At 43.4% G+C, this 26,991-nt stretch overlaps 1 protein-coding gene across 4 annotated transcripts in view; it reads right to left on the bottom strand.

Moving 5' to 3' along the window:
• CTNND2 (catenin delta 2) overlaps positions 1-26,991 on the bottom strand; it is a 928,193-nt gene that overhangs the window by 20,621 nt on the left and 880,581 nt on the right. For all 4 annotated transcript variants that reach the window (XM_007961220.3, XM_007961217.3, XM_007961219.3 and 1 more), the window contains one exon: positions 24,867-24,951. In XM_007961220.3, coding sequence (XP_007959411.2) covers positions 24,867-24,951 — 85 coding nt within the window. The remainder of the gene's footprint in view (positions 1-24,866; positions 24,952-26,991) is intronic.

Here is a 26,991-nt window from a genome sequence, read left to right as displayed (position 1 = left end):
TGTCTCCAAGCTGGTTTGCTCCAGGAATGATATTTTTCAATATAGAGCATACTCAAAATGCATCCTACCAAGCCTCTATTAGGCTTCTGATATCTAGTTAATATACAGAAAGCATCTATACTATTTTTCCTTATAAAAAGCACATAAATATATCACAGATTATTTTGTGAATTTACGAAGCATAAAGAAGAAAATAAAAATAGCCGGTAATTCCACTCTCTCCACCTGAGAGAACTTCTGTTAACATGTCATGGTATTTCCTTCCTGTCTTTTTTTCTTTTTTAAATAGATTTTATTTTTCTTCAAGTAACATGTTAAATAGTACTAACATTATAGCAAAGAAAAGCAGTCACCTGCTCCACCCCCAAATCCTCCTTTACAGAGGCCATTGCTTTCAATTCTTTTAGATATTTTATTTTTTTCCCTGATAACATTTAGACTTTTAGGGGGCTCAATGCTTTGTTCTCTTGGGATTGTTCAGAGAATCTTGCCACACAGTTAGCACCTAGTAAGTAAGCTGGGGAGCATCTTTTAAAATCACGCACCTCTCATTCTGGCTTTATCCTATCAGTCAAGTAGAACAGGAATAATGGGAATTAGATACATAAAGATTAGTCCTGGTGTATCTAATAAGAATTAGACAGGAAAGTGGAAATGAGTATGCATTTTGTTTTTTATTAACTCATCTATTTATGTTTTCAACGATTTTTGATAGAGCTTTGAGCCCTTAAAAGTCTAAATATTATCAGAATAAAAAGTTAAAGAATTGAAAACAAGTGCCAATGTAAAGTGGGAAGGGGGGGGCGGTGCGGGCGACAGTGTCTGCTTTCCTTTGCTATAATGTCAGTAACATTGGACGTATTACTCTAATGGAAATGAAACCAAACTAATGGATACTATAATCCGCATTCCACAGGAGGAATTTGAGCCTTCGAAAGTCAAACAATGCAGAAGTTACAAAAAACATATTCATACGAACGTATTCTAACAAGAGCTTGGAAGGAAAAACCAAGCAGGATTAGGGGATAGATGAGCAGGGGTGGGGATAGAGGAGCGGGGTGGAGGGGGATGGAGGAGCGGGGGCGGGGATGGAGGAGCAGGGTCAGGGATAGAGGAAGGGGGGCAGGGATGGAGGAAGGGAGCGGGGATGGAGGGGGAAAGGAGGAAGGGGGCCAGGAAGGAAGAAGGGGGGCGGGGATGGAGGAGTGGGGGCGGGGATGGAGGAGTCAGGGCGGGGAAGGAAGAGCGGGGCGGGGATGGAGGAGCGGGGTGGGGATGAAGGAGTGATGTGGGGATAGAGTGGGTGGGGATAGAAAAGTAGGGGTGAGGATGCTGGCATCTCTATTTTGTGGAGTGGGGTCAGGGAGGTGTTGTCGGGAACCTTAACATTGCAGCAGGACCTGGAGATGACAATTGAACCAGACCCTGGGGACACAGATCTGGGCTTCCCAGCCAAGGGAAGAACAGATGTGAAGGCCCTGGGTGGCAACGGCTTCACTGGTGTGAGAACAGGCTCCTGGGACTGAAGAGGAGTGAGCAGTGGGACAGGAGGACAGGAAAGCTCTGGGTGTCCAGGACAGGTTGGGGAGGAGTAGCCACAGCAAAGTCGTTTGGGAGAGCTGCTGGACAGAGGAGAGATGGTCCAGGCTTGGAGGGTGCTGGTAGTGGGCAGCGTGCAGATCTGGTATCCACACTGGAGGGTTTGCTGGTGGCATGGCTATTGGTGTGGGAAAGAGGAATCAATGCTTCTGGTGTGAACCACAGTGGCCTGAGGTACCCTTCACTGAGCCAGGAACAATGGGAGGGAGGGAAGTAGCTTTAGGGAGTGGAACCAGGACTGCCTCATGGGGACGTATATGGTTACCGAAGAGGGACAGAGAACGAAGCAGGATCTGCAAACTGGGATCTCAGGGCTGGAGGCAGAATTTTGGACCTTAGCACATAGATATTATTTAAAGCAAAGAGAATGGATGCAAACCTATAAGCGAATGCAAATAAAGAAAAGCAGAAGGCAGACTGAGTGAGCCTGGTGACATTCCAATACTGAGAGGGCGCAAAGGGTAGGGGAGGCTTCAAAGGAGACCAAGAAGGAACCCAGGGAACCACAGGGAGCATCAGGAGGGTGTGACCGTGGTGTCAGGCAAGACCAGGAGAGCAATGTGTGAGGAGAAGGAGACCAACAGAATACCGAGGAGGACCAATACCTGCCTGGCGTTCTGGGAGGAAGGAAGTCCTCGTGCCGGGGACAAAAGTGCTTTCTTTGGTCAGGTTGGTAAATGTCTAACTCCAGCAGGCCCAAAAGATAATGAGAATTGGTGAAGGGGAGACAGTGAGTACAGACAAGCCTTTGGCAAAGTTTTATTATAAAGGGAAATGGAGAAATGGGCTTGAAGAGAGTGAGGGTTGGAGAGAGGTTTTTCATAGACCACCCAGAAGATATTGCAGTATTTCATGTGGTGATGGGAATGACTCAATGCAGAGAAGGAAAAACCTGGGGACATAGGAGGGAAAGGGAAAAATGGCAGGAAGAACATTCTCAAGACAGGAAAGGTGAATAAAAGCAATGGGATCATTGGCCACAGAAACAGTCAGACTGTGGCCATGGACATGGGGAAGAGACAGGTAGCTGGGGTGACAGGAGGATAAGGATATTCACTGTTGATTTTTTTTTTTTTTTTTTTTTTTTTTTGCATTTTCTCAGGGAAAATAAGAAGTGAGGTCATCTGCTAAGACTGAGGAAGAGTTGCAGCTTAGAGAACAGAGAGGAGAGAGGAAGGGAAGGGAGGAAGGAAGGGGATGGGAATGTGGAGCGGTTCTTGAGTTGGGTGGGGAGTGAGCTGACTGGCCAGGGCAAGTGGTTGGGGTGCTGGGCAGGGCTGGAGGCCGTGGCGATGAACCGAAAAGGAGCTAACTGGTCAGCATCCATGTGTGCCTCTCTCCAGTCACAGTCAGCTGCCCTAGGGCAGGTGTGGAGTGGATAGAGTTGATGGGTCATCAGGCAACTTAGAGAGAGAGACAAGGGAACGTCACGGAAGCCCACAGAAGCTAAGCCTAGTGGGGAGGAAAATGTAGGTGCTAGAGATGATATGGAGAGTGTAAATTGATCAGGGCACTGGTGGGCTTATGAAGGCTACAGGCTGTTGGGAGGATACTTCACAGGTGCCGGGGGTTTGCTTGAGGGAGGAGAGCAGAGATCTTTCTTGAAAGAGCAGTGAGGAGGGGGCAAGAAGGACAACTGTTCCAAGAAGGACGTCTGCTCCACCTCCAGGGACACAAGGGAGGGAGGCTGGGTGGGAAATGAAACAGCCCTTGAGGAGGAGGCTTGGGGGCCAGTGTCCTCAGAGCTGGCAGGAGATGAGCAGAAGAAGGGTTGTGAAACGGACACAGGGGATTTTGCTGATTTTTTTTTTTCTTTTGAGACGGAGTCTCACTCTGTCACCAGGCTGGAGTGCAGTGGCGTGATCTCGCCTCGCTGCAAACTCCACTTCCTGGGTTCAAGCAATTCTCATGCCTCAGCCTTCCGAGTTGGGATTACCGGCATGTGCCTCCATGCCCGGCTAATTTTTGTATTTTTAGTAGAGACGGAGTTTCACCATGTTGGCCAGGATGGTCTTGATCTCCTGACCTCATGATCTGCCTGCCTCGGCCTCCCGAAGTGCTGGGATTACAGGCGTGAGCCACTGAGCCCGGCCAATTTTGCTGATCTTTAACCACAGGTTAAAGAGGGAAAAGAAATGGGAGGTGGACAGAAGACAGGTGGAATATATGGGGGATAACTGGCTGTTCAGAGCCTTCGACCAGGTAATGATAGTCGTCCTGGGAGGCTTGGGTGGTTGTGACAGCTGAGGTGATGAGAGATGAAAGGTATAAGGTACAAATAAGTGCCTCCTTAGGGAAGGGTGGGGGCGTGTCAGGGAACGGTAGGTATCATGGTAGGAGAAAATGTCTCCACCGGAGTTCTGAGGTGTTCTCTGAAATCCTCTGGAGGGTGGCAGCAAACTCAGAGGAGGAGCAGTCTTACAAAAAACACGTGCAGGGTGGAAGATATTTCAAAACTGTATGTGACCGTTACTTATGTATGGGAACGATTAAAAAAAATATTTTTTTAATCCCTGTCTTTTTGAAGGAAATGCTTTATAGACGCCAAAAATCCTAAATATGACCAAATGGGGACAGATCATTTTATGTTTGTCTCATTGCAATGTAGAAGGTATGCTTTGGGATTCCAACTAGTGGCTAGGGACAGTCCTTTAGCCAAGACCTTGGCTTCTTTGGTTATGAATGTGATGATAATCTGTATGGTATTAAAGATGAACAAGGTACTTTACAAATGAATGTTGGCTAAATATTATGTTCTAAGTCCTAAGGACACACTAGGCCTAAATGTGGCACAGCTATAGGACTGGTTTCACTTGGTGAGACATCAGTATGTTTGTTAGCATTGCTCTCTTAATGCAGGTGATTGGAGATATGTGTTGTTCAGCAATTCAGATTTCATAATGTTTAGACTATACTGCAACCATTTAAGTATTTACATTTCTGGAAATATCAGAAAACTGAATGTAATAACAAAATTGCTTACAAAGGAACTCTTATATGGATGCACCCAAAAAATTCAAATCCTTTATAAAATCCAGTATGGAAAATGCGAATGCCTGGCAGAAATGTGGTCCCGCAGGTAACTTGTCTGTAGGTGATGGGGTTAGTATACACCTGAGGGTGATGAGAGTGGAGTGCGGTGGGAGAAACAGAGAAGCAACCCCTGACTCAGACCCCTCTGAGGATGGCCAGGGACTGCACGTCTGTGGGTACAGGCACTTTGAATGGAGGGAAGAAGGGAGCTTAAGGAATGGGGCAGAGTAAAAACCCAATAAAGGTCTTCGTTAGAGCTGTTTCCTGACCCACAGCTCAGGAGCCCCAGGAGGAACAGAATACCTTCTACATTGCAATGAGACAAACACAAAATTTGTGTGCTGTGAGAAGAGGTGACCTTCTCTATCTCCCCTCTCTCATTCATCGATGCAGAGTGAAGGCTACAGTGACGAAACTGCACAACTTCAACACTGCTATGCTCAACAATGCCCAGAAAGGACTTTTAAAATGTTAGTTCCGACGCCACATCCAGTTAGCCCTCTGTATCTGTGGTTCCACATCCATGCATTTCACCAACCTAGGGTGGAAAATATTGCAAAAAATATGGTCTGCACTGAACATGTGCATGTTGTTTTTTCTTGTCATCCTTCCCTAAACAGTTCAATTATTTACATAGCACATTGTATTAACATTACATATTATAAGTAATCTAGAAATGATTGAAGTTTACAGGAAAATGTGCGAAGGTTATAAGCAAATACTGCACCATTTTATTAATACAACAGGGACTTGAGCACCTATAAATTTTGGTATCCTTGGGAAGTCCTGTAACCAATTTCCCACAGATATAGAGGAGCAGCTGCCAAATGTCATGGAAACTCATGGAACACTAGATGCTAGAGACTAGGGCGCAGCTGGCCCATGGTATATATCAATCAACACCCATTACAAACACTGTGATGAGGAATAATTAGCTACTTGAGAACAAATCTCATGGTCTTCCTCATCTTTTATTGTATAAAATCTTTAGTCATTCAATTAAAATAATGTTTTGCTTTTTAAATAAGAAGGGGAATGAAGATATTCTTTGGGAAAGTTATTGCTAAGCTGACATTCCTTCTATTCCACTAACCATGTACTTTTTTGTTATCTAGCCAGTTAGCAACCCATCTATTATTCATTTACTTCCCACTGTCACTCAGAAAGGCTTGGAGGTGGTTCACATAAGTACATACAACTCGGGCACATATCTTTTCAATCAATATTTGCCTCTTTAGTCACTGTTTTTTCTTGTTAAAATATTAACTTATTGTAGGCCAGAGACTTCTTTTGTGAATTCTGTTGTATTGGGTATTTCACCTTAGCTCTTCTTTGCGCCACCTGCACAACTCATAGGGGTTAGATAAGAAAGCTCAGGGAAGAGCAGGGAGAGTGAAGAATCGCCACGGTAACCGGGAAAGGGCCGCGAATCCTTCCTACTGACGATAAAGAACTCTTTTACTATCTGTCGTTCACCTTCAACAGAATGACCCAGAAGTTGTGCCCTTCAGCTGAAGACCCAGCTAAGCTGTCAAAAATGTGATATGATATCTGTGCCTCAAATTGGTTTTTATTTTTAACACATTACACTTAAAACTGGAGGTTGTTAAATTGTTCCAAGTATATAGAGATAGAAATCCAAGAAAGAAGACGAGTTCAAAGTCACTGAACTTTAAATTGCCACCAGGAACAATCTGATTTTCTTTATCTTACACCCTTTGCTGTCCTTCCACCACTTTCAGCCTCTGTGCTCAAGTTTCCAATGTTTTTCTTATGAAACTGTATTATCCCCCAAAGCTACAATCATCCATATGGGCATTTCCAATGGTTCAGAGTGCACAAGAATCGGGCAATGTTCATCCCCACAGTCCCGCTACCATTGGTCTTCACGGTATTTCTAGGACGTGGTCAGTCTGTTTAGTTGATACAGGTCTTCTTTTTATGTATTTTGAGGACCCTGAATTTATAATGCTCTCCATTTTATATTTTTGAACATCTTGTAAACATCGCCAAGAAGAATGTATTACTAGAGAGACTTCTACTAACAGTTTGAATGAGGGGACTAAGTAGCTTTCATTTGGACTGGTCTACAGGCAGTTAGGACAACACACACTCGAGCCATAGCTTCTTATTCTAGAAATTGTGTGACCGAGCGCAGTGGCTCATGCCTGTAATCCCAGCACTTTGGGAAGCCAAGGCGGGCAGATCACAAAGTCAGCAGTTCGAGACCAGCCTGACCAACAGGGTGAAACCCTGTCTCTACTGAAAACACAAAAATTAGCCAGGCGTCATGGCGGGCGCCTGTAATACCAGCTACTCCAGATGTTGAGGCAGGAGAATCACTTGAAACCGGAAGGCAGAAGTTGCAGTGAGCCGAGATCATGCCACTGCACTCCAGCCTGGGCGAAAGAGTGAAACTCCACCTCAAATAAATAAATAAATAAATAAGTAAATAAACAAACAAACAATAAATAAAGTGCATGACATTCAGTTCAGATGAGCACAGGAGTTTGTTAGGTTTGTATGCAGGGGATGAGCTAGAACTGTCTGGCAAGGCTCAAAACTGTTCTCATGAATATCTTTTCACTACTTGACTTGCTAACCCTGGATGTCTCCGCAGATAGAGAGGTGGAATTAGAGAGCTGTCAGGAGTATGCCCTTCTCTTCCAATTACTGGCAAGCTCTGTCTCAGCTTCTTTTCTATACATTAAGGGCGATGTGACTTATCAGCCTGGGGAGTTTTAAAAATAGTAATGACTGGGCCCCAGTCCTGAGGTTCTCTTTAGGTTATTCTGGGTAGGGCCTGTGTATCCTTATTTTCAAAAGCTCCACTCCTCCCCCAAATGGATGCTAATGAACAGCCAGGGCTGTGAACCACTGGCTTGGGGTTTCTTTGCACATGTTATCATGACAAGTTGGGGCACATTTTTTAAAGTGCTAAATCCCAGGAGGCCCTTCAGTCTCCATTCCCAAGGTTGACTTACTATGGCAACAAAACAGGTCAAAACCTCAGGCCAGAGAGGTGCCACACACACTGAACCCCAATCACACCTGATCACCCAGCATGCACGGCTTATGAGACTCAATTTCAAACATCCCCACCTTTGATCAGGCAGTTCTATGACGTGGCAGGGCACTTTGTCTTTTTCTGCCTGTTAAATCTTATCCTGCTTGGTTCTGTATGAGGCAAACAGGAGGCAAGCAGTGCATGTTCATTCAGTTACTAATGCCAAATAAATTATGCCACTCTGGTTTGGGGGGAGCATTCAGTAATGCAACCAGTTTTCTTTCCATTATACTAATAAAATGCTTCTACATCACACTACAGACTTTTGCAATCCAGTCTGTCTCCCTAGCTGTGAGGTAGCAAGGGTGCTTCATTTGTTTCTGAAGCCCTGGTATCTAGCATAGTACCTGGAACAAAGAGGTGCCTAATAAATGCTAGCTGGAGTCAATGATTTAAGATGACAGCATTAATTATTGTAAAATGAAATAATCAATTACACATGTTTTATAGCTAGCATCCGCAGTTCTTACACTCTATTCTATAACAAATAAATACAATCAGAACCTCAGAACCTTTCTCTTTTAATCGTAGCTCAGAGTAACTTCATCAGAATCATCTTCTGCTGTTGGTAGATCTGTCTTTTATGACATTCTCGCAACTGTGCTGAAGGTAGTGTTAGCTTAGGTAAAATAGTACCTAACGACAATCACAAAAAAAGTGGCTTTTGGCTTGCCTGCTCTATTTTAAATGGAAATTTCTCTCCACTGACCATGTTTAAATGGTAATTTCTCTCCACTGACCATGAGGTATATACAATTGCCTCCTCTTTAACCAGTCTGGAAAATAATTTTGAAGCATCATTATCTCTGCCACCTCTGGTCCCTGGGTGGGTGCTGACTCAGTTGGGGCACCCAGCTTGTCCCTCCACCTCCAGTGCTTCTTGCCCCATGGAGCTCAGAAGATAGATGTACTTGCTCATGGCAAATGCATTCAGTTCCCCTCAAACACAGATCCTTAGGAGAATCAGGAAACTGGATAAAAAGGGAGAGTATATTACCTTTCTCATTAGCTATGCCCCAATTTCTTTTAGGGCTGGGTACAGCAGTCCACACCTGCTTCCAGAATGTGCCTACTAAACTGAAGGGGTTGGTTTCTGGATGGGTCACCTTGTGGGAATATTACTGGGCAGGGAACAGTGATGACCAGTCGGTGCTCCAGAAAGCATGCAGAGTATGTCGACAAGAGGGTGGAGAAAATTTAGATGTGATGGAATGAGAATGACCCATGTGTTCCAAGGCTCCCACCTCCCTCTGACTATCAAGGGACATCCTGCCATTGTGAGTTGAGCAGGTGAGAGCACCCTACTTTTGCTGAATCACAGAAAGGATGGAGAACGATACTCCTTGATGGAGGTGGAGGAAAGGGGATTAGAGAGAGAAGTTGGCTCATTCCATGTGATAGAGTTTACAGAGAAGGTGGGAGGGGAGAGTAAATATTTCAAGGGCTGCTAAAATGAAGGTTGAGTGGATTTGGTGATTACGGGGGAAAGAAAATAGGCTGAATACCAAATCCTTATTAATGTGTTTCAACAGATAAGATTTAGCAGAAAATGGAATTTTGAGTTACGTGCATGGTGGCCTCTGATCCTGCTCCTGGAAGACAACTTTTAGAAACTTGACCCCAGTGGGATGGAGGGTGACCCAGTGAATAGCCACAGCTGTGATGATATGGTCAATGTCGATGTTTCTATTGATAATTTTGTTTCCAAAGAGAGTTTTGGAAACTTTGTCTTCTATCCTTAGAAGTTAGATTCATCAACTATTTTCTTATAAGAGACTTCTCTGACCCAGGAGCTTCAATAAACAATTAACTTTGAAAATGAACAATGCTTGTTTATTTCTACTGGGGATATTAATTGGAATGCAAAATAATGACTAGGATACTGTTGGCCCGTTTATGGCCTTTTTCTCCTTGGTTTTTAAACAGTTCTGGAACTTTTTTAATCTAGCAAGATTTATTTGGCCTCTAAGCAAGGATTCCTCAGTGGCTATGTACAGATTATTTGGTACCGAAGTCACAAACCCAAGCCTTTCACCTTAGCTGTCTTTGGAGGCTCTACAGCCCATAAAGCTTGTCAATTCTAATTTTTTTTTTTTTTAAGTGACTTGAGATATAAAGGAAAGTGTGGTAAAAATCTGTTGGGCTTTTAGCAACCCAAGCTCACCCATGCATCAGCCTGTAACACTCAGGGCTTGGTACTTACATTCATAAGCAAGACTACTTCGCTGGGGACCTACTTTTCAAACGAAAGTCAAAACAGAAGTCGTTGCCTTAGGTAACCAGCTAAGATATTAATGCTCACGTATCAAAAGCTTGATTGTTCAGAATTGTACCAGTTTTCCAGTCATTTTTGAGTGGAACAAACCTGTTAATGTAATCACATTAAGCAGAGAATAAAAATATTTCAAATTAGTGGTATTTATATATATACATCCTTATTTCAAGAAAAGGTATTAAATACAATAAATGGGAGGCAGAATATTCTGATGCACTGTCTGTGTGACTAAAGACCAAGCCAGATTTTGGTTAACTACAAAACTTTCCGCTCATCTCTGCTGTAATAAAACAAGCTTCCATCTATTTTTAAGGTAAACTGTTTGTTAAAGATTCATTAAAACTAATTCCATCAACAATTCCAAAAGCTATTAGAGTTAAATATTTAAACTAAATTTTAAGGGCCAAAAGGGAGTATTTGCGGCTTAATGTACAAATAAATACCACGTGACATACCAGTAGCTTTCATTAGTTTGTTTCAGCTCTGTTGCTTCTAATGAAATTTAATTAAATTGATTTGGATACTTAAAGGTACAGTACATATAAGCATAAGGATCTGTGCAACACCATCTTTTAAAAGCAAATACTGTGTAAATCTGTTTTAGGAATTCAATTTACTGCTACTGGGCTAATTCTAAAGAACCAGTGTAACCAAGAAGATTTGAAAACTTGGAAAAAATGTATATGATTTAGTAGAAGAAAGTATACCACTGTTAACCGCTAGGAGTTAATAGGGACCAATGGATGCAAAAAACCAAAACAAACAAAGAAATGAAAACACCTAGGAAATTGAAATAAGACCAAACCAGTCCTCTTACCTCCCTGGCTTTGCTTTTGAGGCCTTAAAACAAAGATTTGACTTGGATGAGTTTTAACAATGTCCTCTGTGTTTCAATTAGTACTGCAAAGTTAAGTTCGGGATAAAACTAAACAGTCCAGTCTTCAGATTTAGGAATCCAAATGTCTAGTTTATAATATATCATTTGAATAGTCAGCTATTTTACATATATACTTATCACTGGTGAACAAATTCGATGTTTACCCTGGGTCTCAACTTCAGGTTCTCTGTATTCTAGTCTACTTCAAAATGCTTCTGACAGGCTGGGCGCAGTGGCTAATGCCTGTAATTCCAGCACTTTGAGAGGCCAAGGTGGGCAGATCACCTGAGATCGGGAGTTCGAGATCAGCCTGAGAAACATGGAGAAACCCTGTCTCTAGTAAAAATACAAAATTACCCGGGCATGGTGGCACATGCCTGTAATCCCAGCTACTCAGGAGGCTGAGGCAGGAGAATTGTTTGAACTAGGGAGGCAGAGGTTGCAGTAAGCTGAGATCAAGCCATTACACTCCAGTCTGGGCAACAAGAGCGAAACTCCTTCTCAAAAAAAAAAAAAAAAAAAGCTTCTGAAAATGTGAATGGAAGCAGAGTCATTGAACATGCCCTCTGCTACTCTGCTAGGCTTACACTCTGGGGTAGCTTTTATTCAATAACAATTAGTAAGTAGCTAGCACCATGCTGGGCACAGGACAAGAACAGAGAAAGACTGGCATGGCTGTTGAGGGGAAGATGAAGGAGAAACAGGTGTTCAAAGCATGATCACATCATGCTTCATACAGCCAGGTTGTAAGAGCCATGAAGGAAAAGTACAGGTTATTGGGAAGGACTGCTATTAGCCTTAGAGAGCTGGAGAAAGTCAGGGAAGTTTTCTGGAAAGGTTATAGTTACACTGGGGCAGCAATAACCAGGCTTGGAGGGAGAGAAGGGGAGGCATTCCTGGGGGAGGAACTGACTTGTGTCCAGGCAATGCCGAGGCTCTGAGGTGGAAACAGCTTTGTGCCTGAAAAGGAAGAGCCAGGGGAAGCAAGAACAGTGTGGGTTGAGGCAAAGCGATCACAGGCAGGGTGGAGGGAAGTCAGCGCAGGGAGGTGAGCAGGACTTTGTGAGAAACTGGAAGGTACTGAAGAGTTTTAATCAGGAGAAAGGCCAGGTCAGATTGGGACTTTTAAACGTATATTCTGAATGCTTAATGGAAAATAGACTGAAGATGGTAACATTGATTCCAGAAAACCAATTAGGCAGTAATATTGTACCAGGACCAGGGACAGATGATGATGGAAGAAAGGATGGGAGACATAGTTGGGTATGGGAGATATTTGGGAAATATATCATCAGGGTTTGCGAAAGATAGAGTGGAGATAAGAAAGAAGGAAGTATTAGTTGGATAACTCTCAGATTTCTGAAAAGAACAACAAGGTGGGTTAGGTGCTATTTACTGAGATGGGCAACCACGGAAGAAGAATAGATTTGGGGAATATACTGAGAGCTAAGCACTGGATGTATGGACAGTTAGAGCTGATGAGCTACCTAAGTGCAGATGTCATAGGGGTAGTTGTATGGGTGGGTTTAGTGTTCAATAGTTAAGACCAGATAGAGAAATAAATGTGGATACAACTAGTCCTCAAATGCATTTAAAAACCATGGGAGGGTGCAGCAAACCACCATGGCATGTGTATACTTATGTAACAAACCCGCACTTTCTGCACATGTATCCCAGAACTCAAAGTATAATTAAAAAACAATAGTCTTAAGATGGTAATGCTTTGTGAAGGGATCTTGCCTATATGCTGTGAGGTTCTCATGAGACAGGTTCTGTGAAAACAAAAACAAAAACAACAACAAAAACAAAACAAAAGAAAACAAAATGTGAGAGCAGATGAGATCATCTACATTAGCAGATATAGGGTCCCAAACAAGGATGCTGCAGGGAAGACCAGGACTAGGGTGTTGGCAAAAAAGACTGAGAAGGGGCGGCTTGCCAGGTAGATAAAAATAAAAGTAGTGACAAAGCAGCCCGAGAGGAGGCTGTTTAACAGAGGAAGATGTGTCAGGGCCTCCCCAGTCCATGGCCTTTTCTTCCTGGATACCCATCTAGACCACACGTCCCAGCCTCTCCTGCCATGTGGCAGCCTTTCACACCCATGCGATGGAGATCTAGCCAACGGAGGTGGGGCAGTGGGCATGTGTGTTGCCAGGGATAGCTGCAGGTCTTACGGCGTGCCAGAGCCACAGATGGAAGGAGGAGTCTGGGTCCTGAGTGACCACATGGAGAAGAGCTGACCTGTCTACTTGAACACCTGTCCCGGATGACTACAGAAGCAAGAAAATAAACTTTCGTGTAGTTGGATCATTAGATGTTTCGATCTGCGTGTTACAGTGGGGAGCCCTCCCTAAGTCACACAGGCAATGAGACTCGTCGAACGCTGCAGTTAGGAGCCCTTTCCATGGAGGCATGAGGACTGACTGCTAGGGGTTGATGAGTACAACGGAAAGTGAGAAAGGCACCATGAATGAACTCCAGCCTTCCTAGAAACCTCATTGTGAAAGCTGGACCATGGGAGAGCAGAAAGTGAAGAAGATGGAAAAGGCAGAAGATGGAAAAGGATGGGGAGAGGACATTTTTCAAACATTGTAAGATAGAAGCATGAAGAGCATATGTATCTCTAGGGGAAGAATGACCAGAGGGAGAGGATGAAGAAACAGGAAGGAGGAAAACTGACAATATCAGGAGAAAATAAGCATAAAGTGAAACTATCAAGAAATAATTGTTAAAATGCATGCCACTATGTAATTGGGGAAAGCTAACCCAATATGGGTGCATCCACTTCGGAATTTCCAGAACCTAGAAGGGAGCGGAGGATCTAGCAGGTACTCAGTAAATATGCATTGAATGAATGAATGAATGTAAGTTACTAGGAGTGGCCATTTGCTTGTAGGATTGACAGGACTGCTCTAAGAGAAATCACATGGTATTAAGGAGAATAAGAAAATGGGGGTACGGCCGGGCGCGGTGGCTCACGCCTGTAATCCCAGCACTTTGGGAGGCCGAGGCGGGCGGATCACAAGGTCAGGAGATCGAGACCATGGTGAAACCCCGTCTCTACTAAAAATACAAAAAATTAGCCGGGCGCAGTGGCGGGCGCCTGTAGTCCCAGCTACTCGGGAGGCTGAGGCAGGAGAATGGCGTGAACCCGGGAGGCGGAGCTTGCAGTGAGCTGAGATTGCGCCACTGCACTCCAGCCTGGGTGACAGAGCGAGACTCCGTCTCCAAAAAAAAAAAAAAAAAAAAAAAAAAAAAAAAAAGAAAATGGGGGTACTATCGCATTGACTGGCATAGAGAAAAACCCAACTGCTGCATACTTTTATTTTATGCTACATATCTTACCAGTGGTCAATATGTCATCCAGTTAAATGGAGCACTGGCGGTGAGGATGCCATGAACAGCTCTCTCAGAGCAGTATATGGGAACTGTAAGTTCACCCAGCTTTAACCTCAGGAACTACTGGCAGCCTGTCATGGGCATGGGGTTATGACAGGACACGTGGCAACAGCAAGAATCATATGAGGCAGTTCCACGTTCTGTGACCTCACTTCTTCCCTTGGTTGTTGCTAATGTTCTTATATTGTTCCAGCTACAAAACAGAGTCTGAAAACGTACAGTTCTCTTTGCATTGAACTAGCTGGCCTCCCTGCATAGGGCAAAGGAGTCATGGACTTGGGGCCGTTTTCAAGGTTAAAGCCAATTGGTAATTACTGTAGAAGTATTTCCAGTGAAATGACAGCACTGTGGGATCTCCCAAGAATGTGGCTTTTATAAAAACTGGGCACAGATACTCAAAAGGAGCACAGGTGCTGGTGCACACATAGCATGGATGTCCAGGGAATGAACATCTCCGTAGCCTTTTCTTCACTTTCGCACCCTGTAATAGAAACTCTGCTTTTCAGTGAAGCCCCTAGACAGGGAGACGTAGGTGGCCACTTGATTAAGAACTGGAAGTATTTACAAAGGCATGTCTCTAAAAGAAAAACGCATGCCCTCCCCGGCTCTTTTCCATTCCAGTTGTTTTCAATGTGGGCAGACTGATAGTCAATGTGGATAATACAGATGAGGGCAACACTCCAGAGGTGGTAAGCATGGAGTCAGGAGGAGCCAAACCCCTGGCTCTGGCAGGCGTTATATCAGACTTTGACCATTATACTCAGGTTTTTACGTGAGAGGGAGTGGGAGGCTGAATAATGCTGTCTGCCCCATAGAAGATGTAACCATCCTAATTCCCAGAACCAGTGAATATGCAACCTTAAATGGCCAAAGGGACTTTGCAGATGTGATGAAGTTAAAGACCTTGAAAGGGAGAGATCATTGTGAATATCCCAGGAGGCCCGATGTAATCTCAAGGGTTGTTTCTTATACGAGAGACTCGGGCGGTCACAGAGCAGGCAGTACGACGACGGAAGTAAAGAAATTTCAAAGATGCTGCACTGCTGCCTCTGATGGTGGAGGAGGAGGCCACCAGCCAAGGAATGCAGGCAGCCTTTAGAAGCTGGAAAAGGCAAGGAAACAGATTCTCTAGAGAACTTGTAGATAATTAAATACTGGTGATAAGGTACTATGCCAGGATATTAATGTAATTTCCTTATTGTCTCTGTTCTGGCTAAGGTCTCAAGCAAGGCAAAGAATAATAGATGCCCCCTTGCCCCACTTTCTCGAAATGTTAGACCCTCCACTTGGAGCTGCAAAAGTGGTGGACAAAATAGGGTTCTGCAGTATTAGCATATGACTCAACTCCAGATTGTATATTAGGCTGAGGGTGGAAGTGGCTGGTGGTGAAAACTTCCTTGGAAGTAATCAATTGGTTGGGGATTCCTCACCCTCCCTCTCCAGAAGCCCAGAAAGTGGACTATGTAAAGAGTTTCACCATGAGCTCCCTGAAGTTTGGGGGTGGCAGGGCCTGGTGTCTTCAGTGGCATTAGCAGGATGATACAGAGATTCAGCACCAGAGATGAATTGACCGTGGAGCCATGAACTTTCATGCCCACCCACTGCATGGGCCCCTTCCAGGGTCTGTACCTAATTTTATATTCATAAAGTGTACTCTTCTTCTTAAATAGACTTCCAAAACAACAAAAGCTACAGGGGCACAAAATTGGTGTCTTCCCTGGCCTGTGTGTAGTCTGAGGCCAACTGAGATTCTGAGGCAGATGGCTGAGGAGGTCAGGCATCCCCAGTTGGGAGGTCCTTGGTTGCATGGTGGTACTTCTGAGCAACCCACCCCACTGCCCCCATGAGAGATGGAGTTAGCCAGGAGACATCTCCTATGGGCAGAGTGTACCAGAGCCAGGATGGAACCAAGATGGTCAGGTTCTGCTCTCCTCCTCTTGAGTCTCCTTTCTCACTTACCTCAACCTTGTTGGGAGGCATTGAGACATGGAAGCCGCAGCTTATGAGAAGGGGAGGGAGAGGAGACGGAGCTGGGAAGAGAGAAGAAACTGATCGTGCTGTCTCTCAAGCACACTGAGTTCTCATAGACGTGATATCACCCAGTCTACTGGATCCACCAGAAAACGAGGGAGTAAGTTTGAGTTAACTGCCCTAAAGTAAGTAAGAAGAATGGATGTAGACTTACATTAAACTTACCGAGTTTACTAGCTCCTGATCTGGTCCTTTGATTCTGCCTTTTGTCTCTGGGGTATTTTTGTAGGTTTTGATTCAAAATGTTATGAGTGAAGCCTTGTAAAAGGGTGGAATTACAGAGGAAGTGTTTAGTTTGGGTACTGCTATATGGGATTTCCCCTGACTTGGGGATCTATCCCAGCAACAGCTGTAAGTTAGTCACTTCTTGTTTAGCAACTGCCATGTGCATTGATTTCCACTTTTGCACAATTGATTTTTGCTTCTGTTCCCATTTGTGCCTTTGCTTTTGGACAGATATCATATGATGAGTGTCTGAGAATTGTCTCAGAGAGGTCAGGAGACTTCGTGAAGAAAGACCTTCTTTGTCAATACCAAACATCAACAAGCAAATGTCCAGATTTATGGAGGAGGCAGTATGGTAGCTGAGTTTAACCTTAGCCTTTTTGTTTTCTACCCTAACTTGACATCAAGTGATTTAGAAAAGAAAGAACTTGAGGAGCTACAATTGCGAACCTTGTGGACACCAGCCTTGGGTTGTTTTAAAATCTGGCTGAAAGTCCTTATGTTCTTCCAATAATCTGTTGTTGAAGAATTTTCCAGCACAGTAGGAAGATTAATAAATTCCCGTTAAGCAATTTCCTTGATAAAATGACAGCTCTACATTTAGTAGTTTAATTTATTTCTATAGAGGATTTACTACTTTTTCATCCCTATCTTAGATACCCAGAAAGTAGAATCTATTAATTCTCAAAATGGCAACATATTGGAAGACATATTAAAGCCCTTCAATATTCCTCACTCTTCATACTGCAAAGCTTAAACATCAAAATTTTGAATTTTGACTATATTGTGTTTTTCCTCGACATTATTTCAAAGTATCTTTCTAATTCTCACTGGAATATGGTATTGTTTTTCAAATGTCCAGCAGATGAGGGTACTGGAGTGATGTTAAACATGAGAACATCACTTCCGCTTGCAGGGCCATGGGCTACTGGCTCATCTATGTAGAGTGATCAGTCTCCCATAAGCAAGCTGTGAAAGATGACAAAAGGCTGTATTCACTCCTTCATCCACTCTGGTTTGGACATTTGAGGAAATCTACAGGCATTCCCTTACCCATCTATAATTACTTATTGATTTCTTGTTTTGTGAGTGCAATGGTGGCAAGAGCTAATGAAATGAATCCAAGAGAGGTAAGGAAAGAGAGCCTGGTGTGAGACAGGCCATGAAGGGCATGACTCCACTCCCATCAAAGCTCATTCTTCACTTGCTGTGCAACCTGAGAGTCTATCTTCTCTGACAATAAAAGGAAGGATATTGAAAGATTAGTTTTACGTTTTCTTTCTCTCATCATAAAGGCAAGAGCAGATACAGTATCTGTATTCAGAGAAATATGATCTTACTCTGTTTCAAGCACAGGCAGTTTGGTATTTTTCAAGACATGAGCTCACTGTGCAAGATACCAACATTGTATGTGCGGTGGAGTAGAGGGTGGCACAACCATAAAAACACCAGGCCATCAATATTAGGAGGTTTCTAACCCCACTGCTTGCCAACAAGAGGTTGGGTCTGACATCTGATCTACCTGTGAGATTTGATCCATACACTTAGGAACTATGGATTTTATTTATTATTTATTTTTATTTTTTGAGACAGGGCCTTACTCTGTCACCCAGGCTGGAGTGCAGTGGCGTGATCTCTGCTCACTGCGGCCTCTACCTCCTGGGTTCAAGCGATTCTCCTACCTCTGCCTCCTGAGTAGCTAGGATTACAGGCGTGCACTGCCTGTAATTTTTGTATTTTTAGTAAAGATGGGGTTTTAGCATGTTGGCCAGGCTGGTCTCAAACTCCTGACCTCAAGTGATCCACCTACCTCGGCCTCCCAAAGTGGGAGGGCTGGGATCCATGGGATTACATGGGATTACAGGCGTGAGCCACCATGCCCTACCTGAACTATGGATTTTAATTCACTCGGAGAGATACTGAGTGGATACTGGTCTCTCTGAAGCACTTGAGATTCTTAGAGCAAAATGAGCTTCAGGACCATAAGCTGAACATTGGAAAAATCATCTATCACTTTAACAACAGGGACTGCCCTGACCCTTTCCATAGTAACTTTACAGGGTCTGTTTGAACGGCCTGGCTTGTCTTCCAGGCAAGCAGTGCACGGAGAGGCAAGGGCATGGAAGCATGGAGGTAGCAACCCCTCAATTCCGATCGCCAGCTTTCAGCACCTAGCACTCTCAGTTGTAAACATGGGACTCTGTTTCCTATAGAAATATTGCCAGCAGGCAGAGCTGCGTGGGAGAAAGGAGAAAGACTGCGGGAAGCAGACACTGGATAGGCCTCTAGGGACTAGAGGAGACACAGTAGAGAGACCAGGGAGAAAGGAGCTGTAAGAATGTAGGCAGAGGTGAATAGTGATGATGATGATGACAGAATGAAATCCTCGGATCCAAACCTTCAGCTGCCTGTGGACAGGATGGCAGAGATGGCACTTGCCAATCAAACAACTTGGAAAAATGTTGTAGAACTAATGGCAGCAACTCCCATGGATATGTTACTTTCCATTTTACAAAGCGCTGTGATGACTTCTGTTCTATTTGAGACATCAGCAATCCACTGTGGCAAGTATTATGGCTTTCCCGTCGTGGATGGGAAAACCAAGGGAGGGGGTGGGTGGGATTGAGGGAGAGATGCCCGCAGTCTTCATGAAAGGCTGTGAAGGTTCTTTGATGCAAAGGTCAAGGAAAGATACAGACTTGGATACACAAAGTGGAAGGAAGGCACCATGGCGACCCAGGCTTCCAAACCTCCAGAGACCCGAGGGTTTGTCCCGCTGCCTCCAGAGAACATGCTGCCAGGTACAACAACAGTCAAAGACCATTTTAAGAGGTCGTTTACTTTTCTGGCGGCTCTGCATCAGGAATGGCTGCTCATCAGGTACAGATAACCGGCTGCCAAGCAACCCTAGCGCATCTGAAACCTGGTAAATCAGAGGGCTACTCTTTGTGTTCCACCCTTCAGCAGAAGGACTGCCCGAAGTCAGTTCTTACACTGATGGGCAGAGGGTCTCAAGTCACCTGCCCAAGGTCATGCTGCTGGTAAGTGGCAGGGTTGTGCCATGAACCCCTGGCCATACACTCTTTGTATTTCACCAAATTGTAGGATGAGCCTTTCAGACACCAATGTGATCTCCAGTTTTAGGAGTACAAGTTGAGTGTCCCGCATCAGGAAAGCATAGTCTGTTCTATTCTCCTCTGCTTCAAACAAGCTTGGAGGAATACATTCATTTTGGGGTGCTATATTACCAAAGGGACACCAACAAACTTACATGCATTTGGCAAAAAAGGACAGCATGGTGAAGGTTGTGGAAAGGCTGACATATTAGAATTTAGCATGTGATGGGATTTAGGACATGCTAACCCCAAATATGGCACCTTGGCATTTGGGAAAACAACAAAGGCAGAAAGGTTCCTCTCACCTTTCTCTCAGGCTTCTTCCCTTAGGCAGGTCATAAAACCCTCATTCGAGAGGTGCCTCCTTACACTGGAGCAAAGGAACATCCTTATCTCTGAACTCACAGGGGCACAGAGAGGAATCTGGAAGATCCCCCCGTTTATCACCATTAGATCATACCCTTTTGTCCTCCAATCAGACTTCTCCATGGGTGTCCACTCTCCATCAGACTTAAGCATAAAAACACACAAGTTTACCTGTTTCTTTGGGCCTTTATTTTCTTATAGAGGTTCTCATGCAATTAATTGGCATGTAACTATCTCATGTAATTATCTAATTATACAGATAATTTTGTATGCCTTCTCTCTTGTTACTATAATTTGCTTTTCATTAGGGGGGGCTTCAGTCATGAACCTAGCGCTGGGTGAGGGAGGATATTTCTATTCCTCTCCTACACATTTTAGACCTAGAAAAGAAATGACCTTGTAGATAAAGATGGCTAGCTTCAAATCCAGGAAGGCTATTACAGAGAAGAGAGATTAGACTTTTCCAGTACAGATTTCGGAGTACAGAAGTTGCAAATAATAAGATTGTTGCTTAATACAAGTAAGAAGTTTTGGATGATCACAGTTACCCCAAAATGGGATAACATGCCTCATTAGGTTGTGATTACAGCTGACATTAAAGCCATTTGAGAAGAAAACGACTTTTGGAATGGTACGGCCTTTCTTCTCCTGCCACAAACCCCTTGCAGCGGTTATGCTGCCCCCCGTCCCCATCCTCCCTGGTAGGGGGCTGTGGTGATGGGACTGAGTTCTCACCCCAGGGTGTGAGCCCGAGACTGGCAACTTCTGTGCCACTTGCCTTCCCCTCTCCCCTCTCTCACCCTATGGGCTGGAATGAGAAGTGGGCAGAGCCAGGGTGCTTTGCTTAAACAGGCAGGAATGACGTTTCTTTTGCAAGGCAAAGCAATGCGACAGGTATCAGGGTCACCTGCTGGCCTTGGGCCACCTGCCTGAGCACGTATGGCTCCATAAGAGGGAAAGGGATCCCTGTGTAGTCTCAGCTCCTACAGTTTTGGGTCTCTCTGTTAGACACTTAGCCTGTGTCCCAACCAATGCAAGTACTTCTTGGAGATGTTGTGCAGATTATTAAGGTATCATCTAAGAATTTATACATGATGATTTCTATAATATTTTAATTCTATGTCCTCCCCCTCACCCATCTTCTGTCCTTCAAAACCAGCCATGCTGACAGTTCCCCAACCATAGTCAAACATAAGCACCCCATTATTTCGGTCACTTCATTTCTTTTTAAGTCCCAAGGTTCAAAAAAGACAAGAACTTTCCATCTCCTGCTTCTCTTGTACCCTGACATCCAGTCTCTTCCTATGGCACATCCTCTTTTCCTTTAGAAAATATCCTCTGCAATGACGCAGAACATTGAAGTTCTCTTTGTGGTTATCTAAAGACTGGTTTTAAAAGGGTGATGCATTCTTTAGCCTGCAAGTGATCACATTCTCCTACACCTGTTGATGTTTCTTTAGGGGAAAATAACGCAAAAGGCCAAGCTTCACAAAAGTCAAAGGTTCCGATGATATAAATATGCTTTGGTTCCAAATGCAGCATGAATCAAGCATAGTTCTATATCAATCAATACACCCAGCTAGAAGAATATTCTGATTTGAATCAGAATGTGTCTCTCTAGGTAACATAAAGTAGGTGAGCTAATGAAATGACATCCTGGCCTCTGTGCCTGGGTTTGACAAGAAAATGAGCATGACAGATGGCGCTGAATTCTGTTCCACGGACATGTAACTCTCAATCCAATTTCCATCTCTCCCCTCACGCTTTCCCTTTTATCCATAATGTCCTTATCTCTTACCTCCTAATTGTGCAAACTCCATAAACGCCTCTCAAGACTTGGTCTACAAGTTTCTTTCCCTTAATTCATGCTTTAAAATCTGTAGTATGTAATTCAAAACTGAATGAAGTTGCCAATTATAGTTTCATATTTCATCTTTACCCCTAGTACCTTCTTCCCATATCTTATGTTTTCCTTTGGAACTCTTCCTTTGCTAAGCCCACAATAGATGTTTAATAAATAGATTTGAAGCATGGATAATTAAAAGATATGGATCAGACATTTTTTTCAATGATATGCAAATTGTCAGTGAAGAACAAAATAGAAATCTATTTCACCACTGATTAAAAACAATTCATAAAGATGAATGAATTTGGTTTTCTCACAAAGGAGCTTTTCAAAAGAAAAGCTTTTTTTGAATTTTGAGCTTTGCTATTAGCGGCACTTATGATACTGGGTACAAAGATCTTCCTTTCATTTCACAACTGCATAATTTGGAAATTATTAAGAACAGCTCTTTCTCAACATTTTTAAATCATGGGTCAACTAAAACATCACCATTCATTTGTTCAGCCCATCCTTCTTGAATCTCTTCAAATGAAACATATTTTATAGCATCTTCAGCTCTTGAGTTTTAGCTCCATGAAATTCCTGTCAACACATCCTTTTTTTTTCATGGAAACAGACAGACAATTATGCTTTTTGAACTCTACTAACAACAATGAAAAACATTAAGATGGAAGACTCATATGACTATTCAAGAAAGAGTCTGGAAAGTCTCTAAAAGCTGCTTCCCTACAATGCACAGAAGTATCAGAAGGTATATTTCAGCAAACAGGAAACGTTCAGGATCTAAAGGAAAGAGGGTTTTACTTCATGCAGCAATATTTCATTGAGCTTCTGGAGCCATTGATTCAGAATGGCCAGTTCCTTTCTAATTTATACCATGTTCCTTATTTCTGGCTGCCTGTTTAACTGAAGGACTCTTTCCTGGGCGAGACTTCATTTGTCTCCTGGAGGAATTCAAGAAGGAATTAACTAAGGATGCTGGGATAGGAATTTCAAACAAAATAGAATGGAAGCCAAAACACTGTAGATAAATGGCTTATGCTAACCTGTTATATAAAATGCTTCGGGAAGGACTTAACAGTTGTCCCCTGAGCCATATGGGTTTACACTGCATGGGTCCACTAATATGCAGATTTTTTTTCAACCAAATGCCCATAAAAAGTACAGCATTTGTGAGATGCAAAACCCATGTATAAGGAAGGCTGACTAATTTCCGCAGGGCCTTGAATATTCACGGATTTTGCTATCTGCGACAGTCCTGGAACCAATCCCCTGTGTATACTGAGGGATGACTCTCATTGATCTAGAACCTCCACTTCATTTTGCACTCTGTTTCAACTTAAACACAATTGCTCTTAGGGAACACAAAAATTTTGAAAGAAAAATATATAGGGTACACCTTATAAAACTTAAAGTGCAAAGTAATGAATACTTAAGGGAAGTTAGAAAGGCCTTGGGGGAAGTCTAGAAATAGACTCTAACTTAGTAGAGACAGCTATTAAATATTTATTTTTTTCCCCATTGCTTAGAAAAAGACAAATTTTCCCTCTGGCAAGATGGGTCTCGTTCCCTATGATGCAAGCCCCTTACTGTGGGCCCATGTCCTTGGCCAGTGAGTGGCTGGTGACCTGGGGGATGGGGGCTGTAGATGGGGATGGAGGCAGCAATGATCTTGGCTTTCCCACTCCCTGCAAGTGGCCAGGGGGCTGCAGGTGGGTGCTGTGGGCAGTTGCTGATGGAAGCCCAGGCACCCTTCTGCAGTCCTGTCTGTGCTTCCTGAATCCCTGCATGGAGACCAATGCCTAAGCCATTCTCCCTGCTTATTGGTGATGTCCTCTACCCTCTCTCTCTATATATTTTTTTGAGATGGAGTCTCGCTATGTTGCCCAGGCGATAGTCCAGTAGTGCGATCTCAGCTTACCTCAACCTCTGTCTCCTGGGTTCAAGCAATTCTCCTGCCTCAGCCTCCTAAGTGGCTGAGATTATATGCACTGCTACCACGCCCAGGCTTTTTTTTTTTTTTTTTTTTTTTTTGTATTATTAGTAGAGACTGGGTTTCACCATGTTGGCCAGGCTGGTCTCAAACTCCTGACCTCAGGTGATCTGCCCACCTCAGCCTCCCAAAATGCTGGGATTACAGGTGTGAGCCACTGTGCATGGCCTTCTACCCCTATTTGTTAACTCGGATTTAAACTCCCATGCTTGTGGGGCTTGTCACAATAAAACAACAACTTTTGGGAAACGTCAAAAAGAAATTCTCCCCTCCTAAACAAAAGAGTAAAGTTTGGCATTCCTTATTGAGAAGATTTTGGAAATGAGGCCTTGAATGGAACTTTCTAGACGTGACTTTTTTCTCTTAAGGCATTTTTGAGCCACGTTGGGGGTGAAGACTCTTTGGAAGTGTGTGATATGAATTCCTGCCTGCCTTGCGAGAGTGCAGTGAACAAATGCCGAGCATCGTGGTGATCCACATTTGTCACCGGAAGCACCGTCTTCTTCCCTCTGGCCAGTAACACCGCGAGGTTCTCAGGGGCGGAGTGACATGGGTCAGACAGTTGAGTCTCCTATTCAGTGTTCCTAGTCTGCAATGGTTCTTGATTCCCTGAATGATGTGCTCTGCATCTCTCTTTTTATATATATATATCTTTCCATATATATATCTCTTTCCATATATTTTTTTTCCAAAATTACTTGTTAACATTTGTTGATGCTTCCACCCCCCCAAATCCCTCTGTCATTACTTTGTAGTCTACTGTAGAATACTGAAGCTCAGGAAAACGAGCTTATTTTCTTTTCTGTAAGATGATTTAGGGTAACACCCTGCGAGCATGGGTCTGTCCAGTCCAGAAAGTTCACGGATCTTAGGAGCTACTCAGGGGACATATCACCTCTTTTCTGGCTTCTTGACTGATTCTCGTTTCAGTTGTGTTTCAATGACTGAGGCTGTGGGAAAGTGCCCTCCACGTCTGTGACGCGTCTCAGGGCCCCGCGATGAGTGTTTGGGCTCAGGGCCCAGGTGAAGCCAGCCTTACCTTTTTGTAGAGACTCCTCAGATCTCGATACTGCCACATGCTGTTGAGGACCTGAGATGCGGCCTTGACCACTTTTGGAGAGTGTCTGATGAAGGAAAGACAGGAAAGGCAAGATGTGAGTGGGACAGCTGTGTCACATTGCTATAATTCTTGTAGTATTTCAAACTTCTTCATTATTATTATATCTATCATGGTGATCTGTGATCAGTGGTCTCTCATGTTATTACCATTATTGTTTTGGAGTACCACGAACTGCGCCCACCTCAGACAGCAACCGTAATCAATAAATGTTGTTCCTTCCGCCTGTTCCACAGACTGGCCCTTCCTCCTCTCTCTCCTCAGGCCTCCCTCTTCCGTGAGACAAAACAATGTAGAAATTAGGCTAATTAATAACCCTACAATGGCTCCCAAGTGTTCACATGAAAGAAAGGGTTGCACATCTCTCACTTTAAATCAAAAGCAAGAGATGATTAAGCTTAGTGAGGAAGGCATGCCAGAACCCAAGACGGGCCAAAAGCTGGGCCTCTTGTGGCAAAAAGTGAGCCAAGTTGTGAATGCAGAGGAAACGTTCTTGAAGAAATTTAAAAGTGCTACCCCAGTGAACACACGAATAATAAGAAAGTAAAACAGGCTTATTGCTGATATGGAGAAAGTTTGAGTGGTTTGGATAAATTAGCCACAACATTCCCTTTAGCTAAAACCTAATCCACAGCAAGGCCCTAACTCTCCTATTTTTTTTTATTTTTTTATATTGAGTCTTGCTCTGTTGCCCAGGCTGGAGTGCAGTGGCGAGATCTTGGCTCACTGCAATCTCTGCCTCCCAGGTTCTAGTGATTCTCCTTCCTCAGCCTCCCGAGTAGCTGGGATTACAGTACGTGCTACCACGCCCAGCTAATTTTTGTATTTTTAGTAGAGATGGGGTTTCACCATGTTGATCAGGCTGGTCTCAAACTCCTGACCTCGTGATCCACCCACCTCAGCCTCCCAAAGAGCTGGGATTACAGGCGTGATCCACCATGCCCAGCCAACTCTCTTAATTTTATGAAGGCTTGGTGAGGTAAAAAAGCTACGGGAGAAAAGTTTAAAGCTAGCAGAAGTTAATTCATGACTTTTAAGGAAAGAAGATATTTCTATAACACAAACCAAAAAATTTGTGTGATTTGCTTTATTGAGATATTTGTTTATTGTAGTAGCGTGGAACCCAACCTACAATATCTCTAAGGTATGCCTATAATTCCTTTGACTTAAAGACAGAGAATTTTAGATCTTTTCATTAATCCAGATGAAACTGCATTTCATTCTCATATAGTCAATGCTGAACAAAGATTAAATGTGATGTTTTGTTGTATTTTATCATTTAGCTAAATATTTGTTCATGACAATAGCCAAGCAACTCTAGAAAAACATATATTAATATTCAGGTCATGATAGTGTAGTTGAAACATAATTAGTATGCAAAAATGCCTCTGAGTAGAAACAAAAGTGTAGTCTTTTGTTTCTATCTTTTGCATAGTTACAAAACCAAAAGAGACTGTCAATGTGTAATGAACAGCAGGTTTTAACCTCTCAATTAAAATGCCAATACATCACAGTGTTACACTAACATGTGAAGGTCAAAGAAACTTTGCTTTCTTTTTAGACTTTAATTTTGATGCATTCACTAGACGGGTGCCATAGAAATTTCTACCTGAAAAACTCTTCTGAAAAGTATGGATTGAAGGGCTTGGACAACTGAGTGTTTCTAATGTGACAAGTGATTATAACCCAAGCCACAATACACAGTTCTTTACTGACAGTAACAGTTGAGACTGTTAATAGCTTTTCCATCTTATGACAAAATACAGTGACACATTCAACACTACTTCCCATATAACTGTTAAAATTGGGGGGAAAAAACACAAATGTATTCTTGAGACAGATGAACATGATAGAATGTCCATAATGGATGTTTAAAATGATGTGGAAAGAATAAATAATCAAGATTTCAAAATGGCGGGTACAAGGCTACTATAAGAGTTAATAACAATTACACAACTGGAGTTTGATCTTCAGCAGAGCTGTCACGTCAGGGGTAGTGAGGACTTCAGTTGGTGCAGTTCATTGTGGCTGTCAACACAGCTGTGCC

This window comes from Chlorocebus sabaeus, chromosome 4 (genome assembly GCF_047675955.1).
Source record: "Chlorocebus sabaeus isolate Y175 chromosome 4, mChlSab1.0.hap1, whole genome shotgun sequence".
In the NCBI taxonomy this organism is placed as follows: Eukaryota; Metazoa; Chordata; class Mammalia; order Primates; family Cercopithecidae; genus Chlorocebus; species Chlorocebus sabaeus.
The sequence above is the reverse complement of the archived record's forward strand: the minus strand, read 5'-3'. Positions and strand labels throughout refer to the sequence as shown.